This window comes from Amyelois transitella, chromosome 18 (assembly GCF_032362555.1).
Source record: "Amyelois transitella isolate CPQ chromosome 18, ilAmyTran1.1, whole genome shotgun sequence".
Lineage (NCBI taxonomy): Eukaryota > Metazoa > Arthropoda > Insecta > Lepidoptera > Pyralidae > Amyelois > Amyelois transitella.
The window spans coordinates 1,093,635-1,110,879 of NC_083521.1; the positions used below are offsets into that span (position 1 = coordinate 1,093,635).

The window sequence follows — 17,245 nt, forward strand, 5'->3', positions numbered from 1 at the left end:
AGACCTGGCGGCGGACAATCATCGCAGAGGTGAAGGATCTAGGGAAGACTTGGAGCGAAATAAAACGCGAAGCTCAAGACCGAGCGGGATGGCGACGCACTGTGGATGCCCTCTGCCTCAGCTAGGGGTCATAGGACCTTAAGTCAAGTAAGTCAAAGCATCTATGTTACGTTGAATGCCTTTTCCCTTTAGATAAATAAAAATGTCGTAGGTATTTAAAAAAAAAACAAAAAACTTCCAAAATCTAACAGCCTTTAATATAACAATTGACAATAACAAGCAACAATGACAGATTAATATTAATCTTCTTCCTCTTGTTCTTCTCCAAAACCTTCTCCTTCGCCCATCATCGCTGGCGGGGGAGGGGGAGGTAAGTGGGCGATACGGTACGCCTGTTAAATATAAATTAATGTTAAACATGCACCTACCTCATTATGTTTATTTAAGAAACGAAACTAAAATGGCGTCAAATACTTGCAGTGACAGATCGTAAGGTTAGCAAAAAAAGTTTATCTCTAATGAAATATTTTTTTCTAACAAAAATTTTGGAATACAATTTTGCCGAGCGGCGGGCCGACTGTTAGCTTCTCTATATAAACTTCAGCGAAGGAATGCTTAGCCGAATATAGGATCAGCATAGATCATTCTTATTCTCACCGTAAAATCACCGGGAAACAAAGTAATGAGTACCTATGCACACAACTTAAAGCCTCCCTATGCATCACGATATTTTTATTTATTTGACTTTTCTTGTAAACATCTGTTGTGCTAAAAACCAATAGTTAGGCACCTCCTCATCAGCGAAGGTGGGGTCAGCCATCTCCATGACCTCCGGGCCCACGATGTACTCGTCCTGTGGCCGCGGCAGCTGCAGAGGCGAGAAGTTGGGCGGCTGGAACTTCAGCCCCCAACCCATGTACATACACTCAGATTTCCTGGCGAATAAAAAATGAGTATCCAGCTATTGCCAGCGCTGTACTTAATTAATCGATACATCGAGCCGCCGGATAAAGTTAGCGTGGACAGAAGGAGGGTAGCAGCATAGGGTCATGAAAAATGAAAAATGAAAAATGTTTTATTCAGTACAAAAAATACAGAGTTTTCTACAACAGTTGCACTGACCGTCACACTAGGATTCCCTGTGTCGTGGCGACCAGTGTCTTCCCCTTAAATTTATTAAACAATTTTAATTTGTGTTTTTTGTGGATGAGAGCGTACGTTAAATAGTAATTGTAAAGTATTCTTACATATAATTGTAATAAATAAATAAATAAACACAATAAATATAAATATATACATTAGAAATACATGTAATACATATATACATAACAACATGCAAATATTTAAAATATATATTATATATATTAAACATATGTTTTATACATTATATATATTATACATAAAATATATATATATATATATATTTTTTTTTTTTTTTTTTTTTTTTTTTTTTTTTTTTTTTTTTTAATGCATAATTTCATATGACATTAAGTAACAAGTTCTCCGTCTCATTGTAGTTTTTAGTCATTAACCACTTGCATACAGTACGTCTACATCTTAATTTAGTCATTTTGACAATGGTCTTATCCACCCTGTAAATTTTCTTATATAGGTATGGACCCATAAATTTGAATGACCTACGCGCGAAGACTGTTTTGATTTTTGGATAGTCCCATCTGTAACCTCTATAGAATTTTCTTGCTAATTTCATGGCATTTTTGTGAAAACGTAGAATAGTTGCTGATATATACAATTGACGCACGCTAAGGAGCTGACGCTCTGAATAAAGTTTTTTAGTTGGGTATCTTCTGGGACGACTATATGCTATTTTTAGAATGGCTCGTTGAGCTCTTTCTAGTTTTAATATAAAAGTTTTTGGAGCTCCACCCCATACCACTATACAGTAGCAGATTACTGATTGACATAAACTCAAATATATTAGTTTAATAATATCATGGTCAGCAACAGATCTTAACCTTTTAAATATATGCATGAGTTTTTTTAGACGTTTAGAAACTGCTTCAACCTGTGCAGACCAATTAAATTTATCATCAATGATAACTCCTAAGTATCTGATCGTTTTAACCTCCTCAAGATTCTCACATTGACATTCTTGTTGGCAACTATGAAGACGAAGTTTTAGAGATTTATTTGGACCTGTTCTGTTACTAATTTTGAATGAGACAACTTTAGTTTTACCAACATTTGCACTCAAAAGGTTACTTTGCAGCCATACATGTACATCCTGAAGCCCTCTCTGAGCTACAGTATGGACCCGGTCCCATGATTCGTCATGATAGACGATTGCGGTGTCATCAGCATATGTAAAAATTTTTGCATTTGTCATTTTCATGGAACACAGGTCGTTTATGTAAACGAGAAAGAGTGTAGGACCCAAAACGCTGCCTTGCGGCACTCCGAACCTAATGTCAGCATAGTTACTACAGCAGCCCTCTAAGGAGATTCTCTGTTTACGTTCAGAAAGGTATGAGCGGAACCACTCTAGAGCAATCCCTCTTATGCCAAGTTTTTCTAGCTTGCAGAGGAGTATTGGCCGAGAAACAGTATCAAAAGCTTTAGCAAAATCCAGAAAGACACCGACGCATTTTTGTCCCTCACCGATTTTTTCAATGGTATGTGTAACCAAATCAGTTACTGCATCCTCCGTGGATTTGCCTGAACGAAAGCCGTACTGGTTCACGGCCAACAGTCCCCCTGCCTCCAAGTAGCTTAAGAGTCTCGAATTAACCACTTTCTCAATAATTTTCGACAGTGCGCTTAGCAGAGATATGGGTCTATAGTTCTCCGGTAGTAGAAGATCTCCAGACTTAAATATAGGAACAACATTTGCAACCTTTAATTCAGAGGGAACAGTACCCGACAACAAGCTTAAGTTACAGATATGCGCAATTGGATTTGCTACGAATTTCTTGGCTTTTTTTAATATATTGTTGCTAAGATTGTCATGTCCGGTTGCTGAACTAGATTTAAGCGATGTGATCAATTTAGTTACCTCTATTTCATTTGTAGGTGTCATAAATAATGAATGGGGGGTTGTTGAATCGGTTTTAGATTCATGGAACGCTGTTGATGATGATGATGATGTAACCATCATCATCATCATCAACAGTTAGAATATAAATTAAAATTGGTAAAATTGGCAATTTTCGTCTTAATTAGACACACATATATTTACTTCTTTCTTATTCCGGAGTTTAAAGGGAAATAATGTGTTTTGTGCCGCATACTTCCATTTCAGCAGTTGGAGTCGCGGGGCTATGTTGGGGCTTTCCGTTATTCAAGGGATTTCCTGATTCCTCATACGGTCTCGCAAAAATACATCGAAGCTCTTACATCGCTCAGCTAAGTAGCCTTGACCATCTTCATCCACCTGTGGATCCTATTAGTTTATCTCTCATCTTTGCGCATTCATAGTGGTTTAATACCAATAACACTGACACTGACGAAAGTGATTAACTTAATTATTGTATTAAATATAAGATCTGACGGACAAAACTTTTATTGACAAAATTTTTAAAATATTATTTTTAATTTATGTGTATTCAAATTTAATTTCATTATTCAAATTTTTTATATGATTTAATATGGTTAACTTAATATGATATACCTGTGTTTCAAATTGTAAAGTGTGATAATTGTAATAGGTGTAAACCGTTTTTGTCACAATAAATAAATAAATAAATAGTAGCACCCTCCATCCACCACAGGGCTTCGGGGGCAGGGGTCTACTTTCCTACATCTATCTTTGGTGCCGTGTGGTTCCCGGCTCCAATAAAAAAAGAATAGGACCACTCCATCTCGTTCCCATGGATGTTGTAAAAGGCGACTAAGGGATAGGCTTATAAACTTGGGATTCTTCTTTTAGGCGATGGGCTAGCAACCCGTTATTTGAATCTCAATTCTATCATTAAGCCAAACAGCTGAACGTATTCTATCAGTCTTTTCAAGACTGCTGGCTCTGTCTACCCCGTAAGGGATAAAGACGTGATCATATGTATGTATGTATCTATCTTTGCACTGTATACAGTCTGCGGCATCTTCAGTTTTCAGGTCATTGACACGAATGATAGTATTAGGGGTCGGTCCTTTTTCACTTGGTGTAGAAAAAAGAACTTACATACATACATACATATGGTCACGTCTATATCCCTTGTGGGCTAGACAGAGCCAACAGTCTTGAAAAGACTGAATGGCCACGTTCAGCTATTTGGCTTAATGATAGAATTGAGATTCAAATAGTGATAGGTTGCTAGCCCATCGCCTAAAAAAGAATGCCAATTTTGTAAGCCTATCCCTTAGTCGCCTTTTACGACATCCATGGGAAAGAGATGGAGTGGTCCTATTCTTTTTTGTATTGGTGCCGGGAACCACACGGCACAAAAGAACCTACTTGCCAGTATTAGCGTACGCCACAGCTCCCGGCCATATATTACTCCTCAGTATCGCCAAGGCTCTGTCAGGCAGCAGACTGGTGCTGACTCGTGCTGTCCAGGCAGTCATGCCCTCCACTCGTCCGTCCTCCGATAGGGGAGTGAACAGCGAGGGTCCCGACTCCGGCTCTATTGGTGGGGGGCCTTCGTCTTCTTCCTCTTCCACGCCCTCTTCCTAGTATTTAAATGGTACATACATACATACATATGATCACGTCTATATCCCTAGCGGGGTAGACAGAGCCACCAGTCTTGAAAAGACTGATAGGCCACGCTCAGCTGTTTGCCTTAGTGATAGAATTGAGATTCAAATAGTTACAGGTTGCTAGCCCATCGCCTAAAAGAGGAATCCCAAGTTAATAAAGGCTTATTAAGTTGGGATTGACACGGATATAGTAAAAGGCGACTAAGGGATAGGCATCACTTAGTCACCTTTTACGACATCCGTGGGAAAGGGATGGAGTGGTCCTATTCTTTTTTGTAACGGTGCCGGGAACCACACGGCACTATTTAAATGGTTTGTCGGTCGGTATATTGGTGTTGGACTGTACAAAATTCACTATTTTTCAATATTGTTAAAACTTTCTGGTACGACATGACATTTGTCTCTTGATTACTTTCTCCCTTATTGTCTTTTACAGTTAGGTCTTCGTCAGTTATAAACTAAGTAGAGGATTTCGCTCTCTCAAATTTCTACTATAAATTACGATGGAAATCTATGGTCGTTATGAAGAATAGTTTGCGGTTTGGAAGGAGTTGTTCGCTTCTTTTTTTAGAATTTTCGCAGCTTTGAATAAGCAGCGAAATTCCTAGAAGCTTTTTCCCAAGGGCAAATAGTCCTTGTCTTTCCCTTCTTATTTTTCGTCCATATCAAAGGAGTCTCTTTAATCCTAGGAATTGTGGTTGTCAATAATGTCAATCTAGAAACGGTCAAGTTAGAAAACCTTTAACTATGTCCAGCATTAGGCTTCATGTAGCTTATTTGTACGGTGAAGATAAATAAAATTATTGTACATACATAATAATCACATCTATATCCCTTGCGGGGTAAACAGAGCCAACAGTCTTATAAAGACTGATAGGCCACGTTCAGCTATTTGGCTTTAAGATTGAGATTCAAATAGTGACAGGTTGCTAGCCCATCGCCTAAAAAAGAATCCCAAGTATGTAAGCCTATCCCTTAGTCGCCTTTTACGACATCCATGGGAAAGGGATGGAGTGGTCCCATTCTTTTTTGTGTGGCTGTGCCGGGAACCACATTATTGTGTTGTCATCAATATTGGTGCAAAGCAAAATCACTCACCATCCCCGCATTAGGGTTCCACCAGATGGTCCGGCCCTGCTTGAGGATGTACCTGCCGTGGTGCACCCAGTACGTGAAGTTGCTGTCCACCAGGTCCTTCAGCAGGTGGCCCTGGTAGAACGGGTTGGGGTTGAAGGCCATGTCGCCTACGAGATAAACGGTACAGAGGTTGTGAAAACCGATAAAGGGTGTTTTTGTTTTTTCCATGTGCGCAGGAAAGCCAGAATTTATGCCACATATTGCCCTGTGATTCTCCTTCATCCTACTAATATTATAAATGCGAAATTTTGTGAGTATGTCAGTATGGATGTTTGTTACTCTTTCACGCAAACACTACCGAACCGATTACGACAAATTTGGTATGTAGGTAGCTGAAGACTCAAAATAACACATAGGCTTTTTATCACGGAGTTCTCGGGGGATTGATTGTTACGTTATAATAGGGTTTTTAAGCGGACGAAGTCGCGGTCGGCCTCTAGTTATACATAAACTTGCACTTTTATTCACAAGATCGTTACAAACATTTGTACCTATCTTGATAAAATGTAATATACCAAAGTCCACTCAATTTGTTCTGAGATGATTTAGTATCAGAATTTGTCGGGATTGCAAATTGAGAATCTGTGTTAGCGAAGATCGACTTACCTCATCAACATTTCTTAGGTGTTAATCATTACTCACCAGCTCCTTCTTCCATGTCAATATCCTCTTCTTCCTCTCCAGAGCCGAAGGTAAAGAAGCCCTGAGGAGATATTGAAGTAGCTGCTTGTATGCGAGCAATCTGCGCACGTAAATAGTTCTTCTCCGTACCGTCGAAGGGGGGGAAAGTGAGGACCTGGAATTTATATAGCAGTTGTAGATTAAAACCATTTCTTTAACATTGTCATAGAGTTTCTTAATCTCATATACGTGTTTTCTGTTCTTCAGAGCCTCTTTTTATGTTTGGATCACTTTTCGAAACCACCATGCTTGTTCTTCGGCATCGTGAGAATGAGAATGGACCCTGGGGATGACGCTTTACTCCAATTACCCTATCGCTGGAGGTGATATCCAGCAAGGCAATTATTAATCTCATTACTTGGAACTTCAGTGATTTCACCAATTTTCACCCATTAACGCTTTAACTGTCAGATTTCTTTTCTGCACCTGGGAGTTTACCATATTCTTACATACATACATAAAATCACGCCTCTTTCCCGGAGAGGTAGGCAGAGATACTCTCTCTTCATGCAAGATCAGCGATTTCGGGTACTCTTGACATGACCCTTTGCCAGTACGTCTTTAATTTGATCAAGGGTTGGTTCAATATCAAAAACCATGTTCTTAAAGGTGCAAATTAGTCCAAAACGATTTCTACATGATCGTAAACTGGCACAAGCCACCTCCACTCTTCAGGTGAACACAACTGACCTCAGCATCCAGGTCTCCCGTCATGCACCTCACAGTGAGCCTGGCGACGCGGATCTGGTCGGGCGTGACATCGGGCAAGCAGATCCAAGGGTCGCCGGGCCGGTTGCACACCCAGAAAACCTGTGCACAAATAAACGGCCTTAGTTCAAGCTAAATAAGGTTGCGTTCTAGCTTGTTGCAAAGAAATTAATACCTAATTGAAGGAAGATGAGGACTTTTGGGTTGCGGATGCCGATAGACGTGTGGATCCCTGCATTTTTCACATTCTCTCGTCCACATTTCTATTCTAGGTTTGGATAGTTGTGAAGTTGACGTTGTTGAAGAAAATGCTGTAGAGCAGTTTGTTACCGCTTCTTCTGCATTGATGCTTTGGAAGTGGCAGTAAAATTAGTTTTAATTAATTTATTTGATGTCAACCAATGTTTAATAATAATGAATAAAAATTTTGGATTTGAATTCACATAGTGCAACAACTGATTGTGTCCAAATTATTTTAGATTAAACTTATTTGGAAAAATAACGTTAAACTAACCGTTAACCCTGTCGCGGAGATACGGTACTCGCAAACGTTTACGTAAATTATATTGAAAGCTTCACTCCGCGGTCGGCAATTATGAGTTGGTTTTCATATAGGGTTGTAAGCGGGAGCGATTTTACGGGCTCGACCGCCATAAAGGGAAGATCTTCCGTCAAGCTAGGTAGTTGTTTATCCTGGGGAACCGCGGCTCCAACGATGTTGAGTCGGAGGTTGTAGTTATGCCCCAATCCCTAGAAATTCCGATAGCACAATGGCGACTCTTCGCTGCTATTGGCTGAGCGCCTAACATTTTGTTTCTGTGATTGGCTGATGACTTGTGACGTAGAGTTGTCGTTGTCGCTACAAGGTAATGACAGCAAAATTGATTGTTAACCTTCCTATTAGCCCCTTGCCCGGGTCGTTCGACTGGTATCGGCGGTGGAGGTTGCCACGTCGACTCTGGTACTGGAGGCAGCTTCGGTGGCTGAGGCTCTTTTGGCTTTTCCTCCTTACCTTCACCTTCTGCAACTGAAATCAGAAGCCAAGTTCTGAGAGAAGACTCCATTTAATTTAATAATATTTAGTGTTACTATCGACAAGCTACCTACATCTACCGGTGATGTTCAGAAAATTATTTTTAAGATTTTTGATACGTATGTTTAAAATAAAATGCATTTTAATTACCAACTTCTTGCTCTTCAGCCTCTGGGGCGCGCACTTCTTCGCCTTCCCCCTCACCGGGCATGTCCTTCATATCAAACTCCTGGTAGTAAGAAAGTTAAAAAAGAGGGGTGTCACAAGGGCAATAACAGCATAGGAGTACGGAAAAACAAATACAAAGAAAATCTGGACGGTAAGCGAAAAGAATGTTAATAGGGGTAATTATGTTTCTAAGAAGGCGATAGATAGTATCTACTTAATTATGAACCTAAAATATTTTACCCTAATCCGTCTATCCAATTCTTCTATAGTGAGGTCTGTTTCTGCCACGTAGTAATTCGCTTGTGTGCCAAAGATCTTACCGAAAAATCTGTAAAGCAATAATAAAAAAATCTAATTTCTAAAGAGTTAAATGTATAAAACGACATATATATGTTGGTATCACAATATTATTTATGAAAAGAAGTTGTAATTATATCGCTCTAACTCGTATTAATAAATTCACATAAGGCAAATGTTTGGTGTTCCACAGGGTAGCGCACTTTGTCCATTTCTTATTTAACTTTAAAGTACTATGAAAATGGTTAAAACGAAAAACTTATGCAAGTGGAAAGATGTGGTCTCTGCCTACCCCTCAGAGAAGCAGACGTGATTTCATGTATTATGAAAGTATTAGCATAGTTACTACTAATCATTAATATTGTCTTTTTAACGATACGGCGTTAACGTTTAATTAACGTTAAAAACGCCACAATTGTTTTTTGTTACTTTTATATCGGGGGAATGATAATAATCACGAAGAATTATCCAATTCACCTACCTTACGGTTGCAACGGGCTCCTTGATCCCCAGCATGTTTAGTGATAAGAATACAGCATAACACTCGCTGTCGGGCAGACCGTAGCCAGCCTGTTGGAAAAGATACATACATACTATGGTCACGTCTATATCCCTTGCGGGGTAGACAGAGCCAACAGTCTTGAAAAGACTGAATGGCCACGTTCAGCTGTTTGGCTAAATGATAGAATTGAGATTCAAATAGTGGCAGGTTGCTAGCCCATCGCCTACAAGAAGAAACACAAGTTTTTAAGCCTATCCCTTAGTCGCCTTTTACGACATCCATGGGAAAGAGATGGAGTGGTCCTATTCTTTTTTGTATTGGTGCCGGGAACCACACGGCACGGAAAAGATAAAGAATAAATGTAAAATTATCCGACCGATGATCGATCGTAAAAATTCTTTCACTGTTAAGAAGGTACCTTTATTATCTACGGGTGTTATAGTCTTGGAATGTAGATAAACGTTAAAGACCTTAACCTGACCTGTCCCGGCATAGCTAGTTCAGGATATACATGGTACGGTTAGCAACAGCAAAAATATAACACAGCCAAATACTCAGTACAGTACTCACCTCTTTAAAGTAGTAGTTATGGTCAATGAGGTCAACTATTCTGGGCTTCATTGAGTCCTCTTCTAAATCCAACTCCTGTTCTTCTTCCCCGAGATTCTCTATCTTACCATACTTGCTCTCTATCAGCTGAAATGAAGTAAAGAGAACGTAAAGGGTTATGTGAGAGGTTATGAATAATAGTGAAAAGGATATCTTTTATCGTTAAAGTCCTCTGAATCTTTCAATCAATTTCATTGCATTGCATAAGGAGGTAATAAGAACTGCCTTTATAGGCAGGCTAGGTGGCCATCGTGGTCCTGTTGTATGTCATTCAACTTCTTTGGTGTCGTATAGAAATATTCTAGTTTTGTACCTTACCATCAGCACTCTTTTGATTCGTTGAACTGTACGGCCTAAGTGAATATATATTTCAAAGGGTTCATTTAAGACCCTTGGGGAACACCATACTTAAAAATGTACTCATAAAGCTATCTTTGATATTTAAAATTATTGACGTATCTGATAGATCAGCTATGAAGGTAAGGTCTTACTCTTATCATTTCATCGACACTCCTAACGGCAGAGAGTTGCGGCGGCGACAGGTACACATCATTCAGGAGGTCGAAGTTGGGCCGAAATTTCTCTTGCTTCACTTGCCATGAATATTGCTCCAAGTTATCCACAACGTCTGGCGGTTTCTGACTTATTATCTTGTGAATTACATCTACCAGGTGATCATACCTGTTAGGGAAAGATTTCTCAGCTTTATTGTCGGTAAACATAACAATATTTTTGATTAAAGTTGAGGAAACACTTAGGTAATAGAAATTATGTTACTGCTAAGTTAAAGCTGGTATATGTTTATATAAAAACCGTAGTTATATATATATATAGCCTACTTACATATTTTAAAATCAATAGTAAATTATTTATATGAACCAAGTACTATGTTATGGATGGCACTTACAATGTATCACCCGTAGCAGCACTTTGTTGTTTCAAAAAGTTCTTAGCCAAGACCAAATCGTTGTTAAGATCGGGCATAACATTTTCGGTAGCGGCAATCAAATCTGGCTCCAATAAAAAAGTTTGCGACATCTTTTAAAATGTTAATTAACTATTGTATATAACGAAACAATTATACCTTATTGTATGACAATATTATGTCATTAGAAAGAGAAAATACGTGACATAGTAATAAATACTCCTTTGAAAATTAAATTGGTAGAGTTAGACTTCAGTTTTCACTTTATTCACAGAATGCTTCCTATTCTTTCAATTAGTTTATTTTGATTTTGAAACGCAGGAAACCAGGAACGCATCTATTTAAGAAAAGTAACGTTTCTTTGCCATCCAGTTGAGCTGACTGAATTGACATTGACAATGTCACTTTTATTTTGATTTGAATTGGAGTGTTTTCGTTTGGTTTTCGTAATTCTTTTAATTGAAACAAATCTTTAACACTATACTTTGAGTTTAACATAACTATTTAGGGTCTTTGTTTTAAATTCATAATGATCAAATAGTAAGGGGTAATAGCAAGCAAGTAATCAAAATATATATAACCTTAAAACCTACACAAACTTCGAAATGGCAACTAAATTCGACGCTGCGGCTTATAATTTCCGACAAAAGATGCCTTATATCAGTAAGGATCTACTGCGATGGTTTCCCGGTCACATGAATAAAGGCTTGAAGCAAATGCAGCGGAAATTAAATAGTGTGGACTGTGTCATCGAAGTTCACGACGCAAGGATTCCGTTTTCTGGCAGAAATCCAATATTTACTAATACTTTGACTGGTGCAAAGCCTCACATATTAGTTCTGAATAAGAAAGATTTGACTATAAATTCGTTAATACCGCGAATAACAGATCAGTTAAAAGCCGAACAGAATATTCAGAACATAGTGTTTACAAACAGTAAAGATCAATACTGTCGAGGCTTAAAATCTCTTAGACCTCTAATGGTAGATTTAATAAAAGACTCGAATCGGTATAATAGGAGTGAGGAATCTGATTACAATGTGATGATCATTGGAGTACCAAATGTTGGAAAATCATCACTGATTAACATGCTGCGGTCCAGGAATTTGAGGATAAAGCATGCATTGCCAGTTGGTGCGGTGGCGGGGGTCACGCGGAGCTTGATGACAAAGATAAGGATTAACAATGACCCTACTATTTTCATGTTTGATACCCCAGGTAAAAAATATTGACATATTATATGTACATATGAAGAATTGCAATTTCTACTATTTTGCATCCAAAGATATTTAAAAAAAAGGTGTAATTTTTTTCAGGGATTCTAGAACCGTCAGTGACAAATGTAGAAATGGGTCTGAAACTGGCTCTGTGTGCGTCCTTACAAGATCACTTGGTGGGGGAAGAGGCTATAGCTGACTACCTGCTTTTTTGGCTGAACAAGCACGGGAAATTCAAGTATGTGGACTACATGGGGCTGGAGGAACCTTGCGATGACATTAATAAGGTTTTTATGCTATACTTTTTTTTAATTCATGAACCAATATCAGCAATAATCTTTATATTTTTTAAAGGCTTTTTTTACAATTAAGGATGTATATAATTTGACCTTAAACTACATGGTAAGCAAGCAAGATAAAGTGTAAGGTGGAGCAAGCAAGCTCAAGTATTGCCTATTCACTCTTGCCTTGAATTCCCCTAAGATGGTATTTATTCTCCTCTGATTTTAAATTATTGGTTTCCTTTAAAGGTATATAAGCATTTGTATCAGGGCCCAGATATGCAGCAGCCCATAATTAATGTGGAGAAAAATGATAAAAACCAGTTTCCAAGTGAATATAGTCATAGCCCTGCACCTCGGAGGGCTATGAGTACAACTGGGAGTCTTTATTGACCAGCTATAGGTAAACGTGCCGTGTGGTTCCCGGCACCAGTACAAAAAAGAATAGGACCACTCCATCTCATTACCCATGGATGTTGTTCGAGGCGACGAAGGGAACTTGGGATTCTCGTTTCAGGCGATGGGCTGGCAACCTGTCACTATTTGAATCTCAATTCTATCATAAAGCCAAACAGCTGAATGTGGCCTACCAGTCTCTTCAAGACTTGGCTCTGTCTACCCCGCAAGGGATATAGACGTGACTATATGAATATGAATATAGGTAAACATGATTTAAAAATAACACAAACATTTTTCCAGGTGCTCATAGCTGGAGCAGTTAAGTTTAACCGTATTCGGAAGACTCGGGACTATGACAACAGTGTACGAGTAGTGCCTGACCTGATAGAGGTCGCTAGGACAATGATTAAGGCCTTCAGGACCGGGGAACTGGGGAGAACGTTGTTAGATATTGATCTGCTAAATGATAGGTCAGTGAGAGAAAAAGTTTTAGCATAAATATAAATAAGTAAATCACCCCTTTTCTTTATTGTAAATCACGTTATTATAAATTGGTGTTAAACATCCATTTTGGCCGTGATACTGTTAGACGTTTTATGTAAAAGATTTTTTTTGTAAATATTAATTCTGTAAATAAGTAGTTGTTATTAAATAAATAAATAAAAACCCAAGTAAATTTTTTTTTTCATTCTATATTATAGTTGCCACTTCTATACCAATTTGCTTTGCAAACAGGAGCTTTTATAGGTTTAAAACGAAAAAGTTTTTACAAAATTAAGTTTTGATAGACAAGAACTTACAACCTCATTAAAAAAAATATCAAACTGAAATCATTCAATGACGTTAAGTCAATCAAAATCGCAAAGCAAACTCACGTAAGATACTTTAAGAAATAAGAAAAAAATATAAGTTTCATGGATATTAATTAGCACGGAAAATAAATTCGCAAATGGTATTTAAAACAATGTTCATATAATAAGACGGGTCAGGCATTTTAATTTGCCTGAACATGAACCCGATCCAGTATCTCGTCTCTTTGATAGATTCCGTCGAAGAGTACCGATGGCTTTTACAGCTAGCTTCAGACTGTTACCCCATCGCTGCGATGTCTAAATTCCACACGGCTTAACATGTCAAAGGTGCCTCATCACAGCCGTAAAAATACAAGTATAGTAAAGGGAAAGAGACGGTTACGCTATTCAAAGCAGAAATTGACACCAGAGTCGTCACATTCCTCTCTTGGCGCAACCACCACATATTCCACATCTGCCATTGCGAACGTTAAGACTTGTAGTAACAGCATTCGAACTACGGAAGGTACCCTCAGTATGATAAGCACTCCTTGGAGCACCGATTACAATTCATTCGCATCATTTAAATCTACACCGATCCAGTACACGAGAGAGTCTTCTGAGACTATTCTACCAAAGTCTTCGAGCTCCGTAGCCGCCGCCCTTACACCCGACAACGCATCCATCAAGACTACGATCACTCTGTTCAATGTGCCTAGCGTCGACACCGACCCTCCTCGATCAAAGATGCACCTCCCAAAACCAACATCTAAACAAATTGGCTCTAAAGATACACTGAGCTCCTGGACCATAGAATCCTTCACAAGCGATGGCATCATCAGTAATTCACAAATAGTGAAACCTAAGTACCCGTGGAGTCCTAGTACAGTATTTAGTGGTACAGACTTATATCCGACCACGGTAGATACTCTCGTGTCTAGAAAAGGCAGCCGGGAGTCTTGGGCTGGTTCCGGCAGTATAAAGTTGGGCAATAAAATGGCTCCCATGAACGCCAACGATAACAAATCTGAGGACGACTTCATTTTGGATGGCATTATGATAAAGACCAAAGGAGTGCCGATCGTGTGGAACTATCATTAATCAGAATAAGTCCTTACTAAATATTTAATTTTTAGAAGTTTGAAGTCACTTTCGTTAATACCATATTTTACCAGACCAAATATTGAGTACTTTCAAGTGTAAAAGAATGAAAAAAAATTGTAAAATCAATAAAATGATTTATTTGCACCATACAATGTTTACATCGGAAGGGATTTACCAGTAATGTCTTAGACACCGCTGAAAAAAAAATCAGTATTAGCCTTAAAGTTAGTTATTGCGCTTACATTACTATTTAACTCATATTAAATGAGATATCTATCAGTCCAATACATCTGCTCAATACCATCAGCATTTAACACAACCTTAAATAAATAGACCCTACTCTAAGTTTCCATGAATATAAAAATACATTGAAATGAATACTACTTGTGCGTGAATAACATTTGTTCTTACATTACTTAAATGCTGCTGAATAGACGACTACAAATTCAAACCACAGTTCAGTCAACAGGCCATGAAAACCTTAAAGTTACACAAAATTGACAAGTCTTAACAAGTCTGAAAAGCTCCTGGCTTTGAAGCTTGGTTGAGGGTTCAACTTGGAACATGCGAAAATGATGTAGACATTTCATGCGTTCATCTCGAATGGAGAAGACAGATCATGTTTTTAATGCAGTTCTTATGTGTGAATATTTATTTATATAATGATCACAAACATAATTTTACTCTTTTGAAGCAGTGCCAGGCATTTTATATAAACAAAAAGATCATACCTTAGGCAGGTAAGTCCCTATTAAAAATCATCACATGACTGTCTGCATAGGGCTTACTATTTCTCTTTGCAAAGGATCATGCTCTGTTGACTTGAAAAAGGTTATAGAAACATCTATCTTCACTACTGAGGGACATTACAGATCCCAATAACAGATTTGTAGTATTTGGGCTCGCTGAGGCAATCAACGAAGAACTGCCCGAGATCCCATTTGGACACAGCACGGCCAGGAGACTTCTCTGGGTTCACCTCCACTATTATTTCGCGGCTCGGCTCATCTGATAAGTAACAATGAATATTGTAGGTTAAGTCTTTATGACACTTACTAGTTTTGATGGTGGGACAATGTGACTCCCTGTGTCTTGAGTTCTGTTAAATACTTTTTTTTATTTACTTTTAAAATCTATATTTTATGACACAACCATTAAAATGTATATCATTATTGCTCTTTGTCAATAAAGAATACATTATTATAATTTCCTTTTGCACCAATTTTTACAAAAGAACTACATTACTGCCATATAAAAAAAATCCATTCCCGTGGAGATTTTGAAAACTCTTTATAACGGTATATTACTTGTTTTATACAAAGATTTCTTTTGGTAACCTTACCTGAAATATGCGGCGGGAACACAGCAATCCAGTCCAGTGGGCAATCCTTTACTATCTCAAACATCCTTTCATGGTCCGCGTTGATGTCCACAAATCTTGCAGGGACTTTGTCTGGCTCATAAAACAAGAACGCAGACATACACACAGACATCTTCGTTACATTCTTCTCAACTAAGGCATCTATGATGTTTTTTGTGCCAACTGACAGGTCCGTGGTAGGTTCAAGAGAATTCCTCGTGCCAAGAATAATGATGGCAGCGTCCATGCCTTCCACAGCATCCTTGACAGACTGTGGATCTGACACAGCATCTCCTTTGACAATCTCCACCTTATCTCTCAGGTTTTCCGGTACTTTAGATGGATCTCGCACAAATGCACGCACTGACAGACCTAATTAATAAAATGTCATTATCAATTAATAAATTTCCTGCTTGTCTATGCAGGTTTGTTCACAATGGTTATTTGTTACCATTGTGGTAAGGTTTTCGTAAGGAAATTATCTTTGTTGGGAATTACAGTACAGTTGATTACTTATAACCCAAATAATAAGGTTATTACTACTTTGTAAAAGTACTTTGTCAAAAGTACCCAAAACCGCCGAGCTTGCATGAAGAGTTATTAATGTGGATGAAGCGAAGGAATTATGCAGAGATTGTGGCAAGTGGAAAGCGTTAGTCTCTGCCTATCCCTCCGGGAAAGAGGCGTGATTTTATGTATGTATGTACTACTTTGTAAACATTGAACACATATAGTAACATAGATATAGGACAAAATATCCATACTATAGCTAAACTACATCAGTGGAAAGATGTAATCTCTGCCTACTCCTCCAGGAAAGAGGCATGATTTTAAATACCCAACTACCTACGTTTCTATTTTATTAGATAAGCAAAAAAATGTTTACGCTAGGTACCTTTCTTGACTGCAGCTTCCAAAGCGCAAAGGCCGGTCATGCCGGTAGAACCAAATATCACCACTTTCTTCATTCTGTCAACAAGAACACAAGAAAATAATATTATAAATGTAATGAACGGATAATAATAGGCAGGGACACAGACACGTACGCCACTTGAGATCGCGACGGCACGACACTTATCTAGAAAATTATCTACCGGCATAATAGTTAAGCAATATGAAAAACATTGGGAATGTAGTGTACTGGTATCATAAGCAATAGCGATCATAAAACGTTACTTAACATGAAGCAATGTAAGGGTTTATACCCACTTCAATTAATATATTTTCTTGTCTTTTGATTAAGTCTTCCGTTCCGTCCGGTAAGCTCCAAACCACAGAAAATTTTATACTAAGTCTGCAAAGGTACGGGCAAGGGATGGCGATATAAGATCGATTAATCACATAATCGATTTTTCAAGCATTGATTGATTTGATTCA

The 17,245-nt window shown here is 38.3% G+C and overlaps 4 protein-coding genes across 8 annotated transcripts; 2 read left to right on the forward strand and 2 right to left on the reverse strand.

Moving 5' to 3' along the window:
• Positions 1-254: 254 nt before the first annotated feature.
• On the reverse strand, positions 255-11,055 carry LOC106137870 (radial spoke head protein 6 homolog A). 3 transcript variants are annotated; one of them, XM_013338806.2, is made up of 13 exons: positions 10,699-11,055; positions 10,283-10,472; positions 9,753-9,878; positions 9,162-9,250; positions 8,624-8,711; positions 8,366-8,444; positions 8,076-8,209; positions 7,165-7,284; positions 6,436-6,589; positions 5,755-5,900; positions 4,412-4,626; positions 791-935; positions 255-392 (listed from the first exon to the last, which is right to left on the reverse strand). In XM_013338806.2, the coding sequence occupies exons 1-13, from the start codon at positions 10,827-10,829 to the stop codon at positions 300-302; spliced, it is 1,710 nt and encodes a 569-aa protein (XP_013194260.1). In that variant the 5' UTR covers positions 10,830-11,055; the 3' UTR covers positions 255-299. The 3 variants fall into 3 exon arrangements, with proteins under 3 accessions (XP_013194260.1, XP_013194259.1, XP_060805372.1); XM_013338805.2 differs by having other exon boundaries at positions 10,635-10,834; XM_060949389.1 differs by lacking the exons at positions 10,283-10,472; positions 10,699-11,055 and adding an exon at positions 10,110-10,244.
• A 266-nt stretch (positions 11,056-11,321) lies between these two features.
• On the forward strand, positions 11,322-13,279 carry LOC106137871 (mitochondrial GTPase 1). Its single transcript, XM_013338807.2, has 3 exons — positions 11,322-11,934; positions 12,033-12,220; positions 12,914-13,279. Exons 1-3 carry the CDS (start codon positions 11,322-11,324, stop codon positions 13,109-13,111), a joined length of 999 nt encoding a protein of 332 aa, XP_013194261.1. The 3' UTR covers positions 13,112-13,279.
• Positions 13,280-13,743: 464 nt separating this feature from the next.
• LOC106137868 (uncharacterized) lies at positions 13,744-14,505 on the forward strand. Its single transcript, XM_013338800.2, has one exon. It carries the CDS (start codon positions 13,744-13,746, stop codon positions 14,503-14,505), a length of 762 nt encoding a protein of 253 aa, XP_013194254.1.
• Positions 14,506-14,622: 117 nt separating this feature from the next.
• On the reverse strand, positions 14,623-17,218 carry LOC106137869 (flavin reductase (NADPH)). 3 transcript variants are annotated; one of them, XM_013338801.2, is made up of 4 exons: positions 17,078-17,218; positions 16,764-16,837; positions 15,851-16,240; positions 14,623-15,516 (listed from the first exon to the last, which is right to left on the reverse strand). In XM_013338801.2, the coding sequence occupies exons 2-4, from the start codon at positions 16,834-16,836 to the stop codon at positions 15,362-15,364; spliced, it is 618 nt and encodes a 205-aa protein (XP_013194255.1). In that variant the 5' UTR covers position 16,837; positions 17,078-17,218; the 3' UTR covers positions 14,623-15,361. The 3 variants fall into 3 exon arrangements, with proteins under 3 accessions (XP_013194255.1, XP_013194256.1, XP_013194258.1); XM_013338802.2 differs by having other exon boundaries at positions 17,050-17,166; XM_013338804.2 differs by lacking the exon at positions 17,078-17,218 and adding an exon at positions 16,915-16,968.
• Between the last annotated feature and the right edge of the window lie 27 nt (positions 17,219-17,245).

Excerpts from the sequence above, each read along its gene's own strand:
- LOC106137870 (XM_013338806.2), bottom strand. The coding sequence starts at position 10,829 with ATGTCGCAAACTTTTTTATTGGAGCCAGATTTGATTGCCGCTACCGAA. Across the intron at positions 5,901-6,435 it reads TGACATGGAAGAAGGAGCTG|GCGACATGGCCTTCAACCCC; the intron begins GTGAGTAATGAT and ends TTTATCTCGTAG. Across the intron at positions 4,627-5,754 it reads GGAACCCTAATGCGGGGATG|GAAGAGGGCGTGGAAGAGGA; the intron begins GTGAGTGATTTT and ends TTTAAATACTAG.
- LOC106137871 (XM_013338807.2), top strand. The coding sequence starts at position 11,322 with ATGGCAACTAAATTCGACGCTGCGGCTTATAATTTCCGACAAAAGATG. Across the intron at positions 11,935-12,032 it reads TTTCATGTTTGATACCCCAG|GGATTCTAGAACCGTCAGTG; the intron begins GTAAAAAATATT and ends AATTTTTTTCAG. Across the intron at positions 12,221-12,913 it reads CTTGCGATGACATTAATAAG|GTGCTCATAGCTGGAGCAGT; the intron begins GTTTTTATGCTA and ends ACATTTTTCCAG.
- LOC106137868 (XM_013338800.2), top strand. The coding sequence starts at position 13,744 with ATGTCAAAGGTGCCTCATCACAGCCGTAAAAATACAAGTATAGTAAAG.
- LOC106137869 (XM_013338801.2), bottom strand. The coding sequence starts at position 16,836 with ATGAAGAAAGTGGTGATATTTGGTTCTACCGGCATGACCGGCCTTTGC. Across the intron at positions 16,241-16,763 it reads GGAAGCTGCAGTCAAGAAAG|GTCTGTCAGTGCGTGCATTT; the intron begins GTACCTAGCGTA and ends TTTATTAATTAG. Across the intron at positions 15,517-15,850 it reads GTTCCCGCCGCATATTTCAG|ATGAGCCGAGCCGCGAAATA; the intron begins GTAAGGTTACCA and ends GTTACTTATCAG.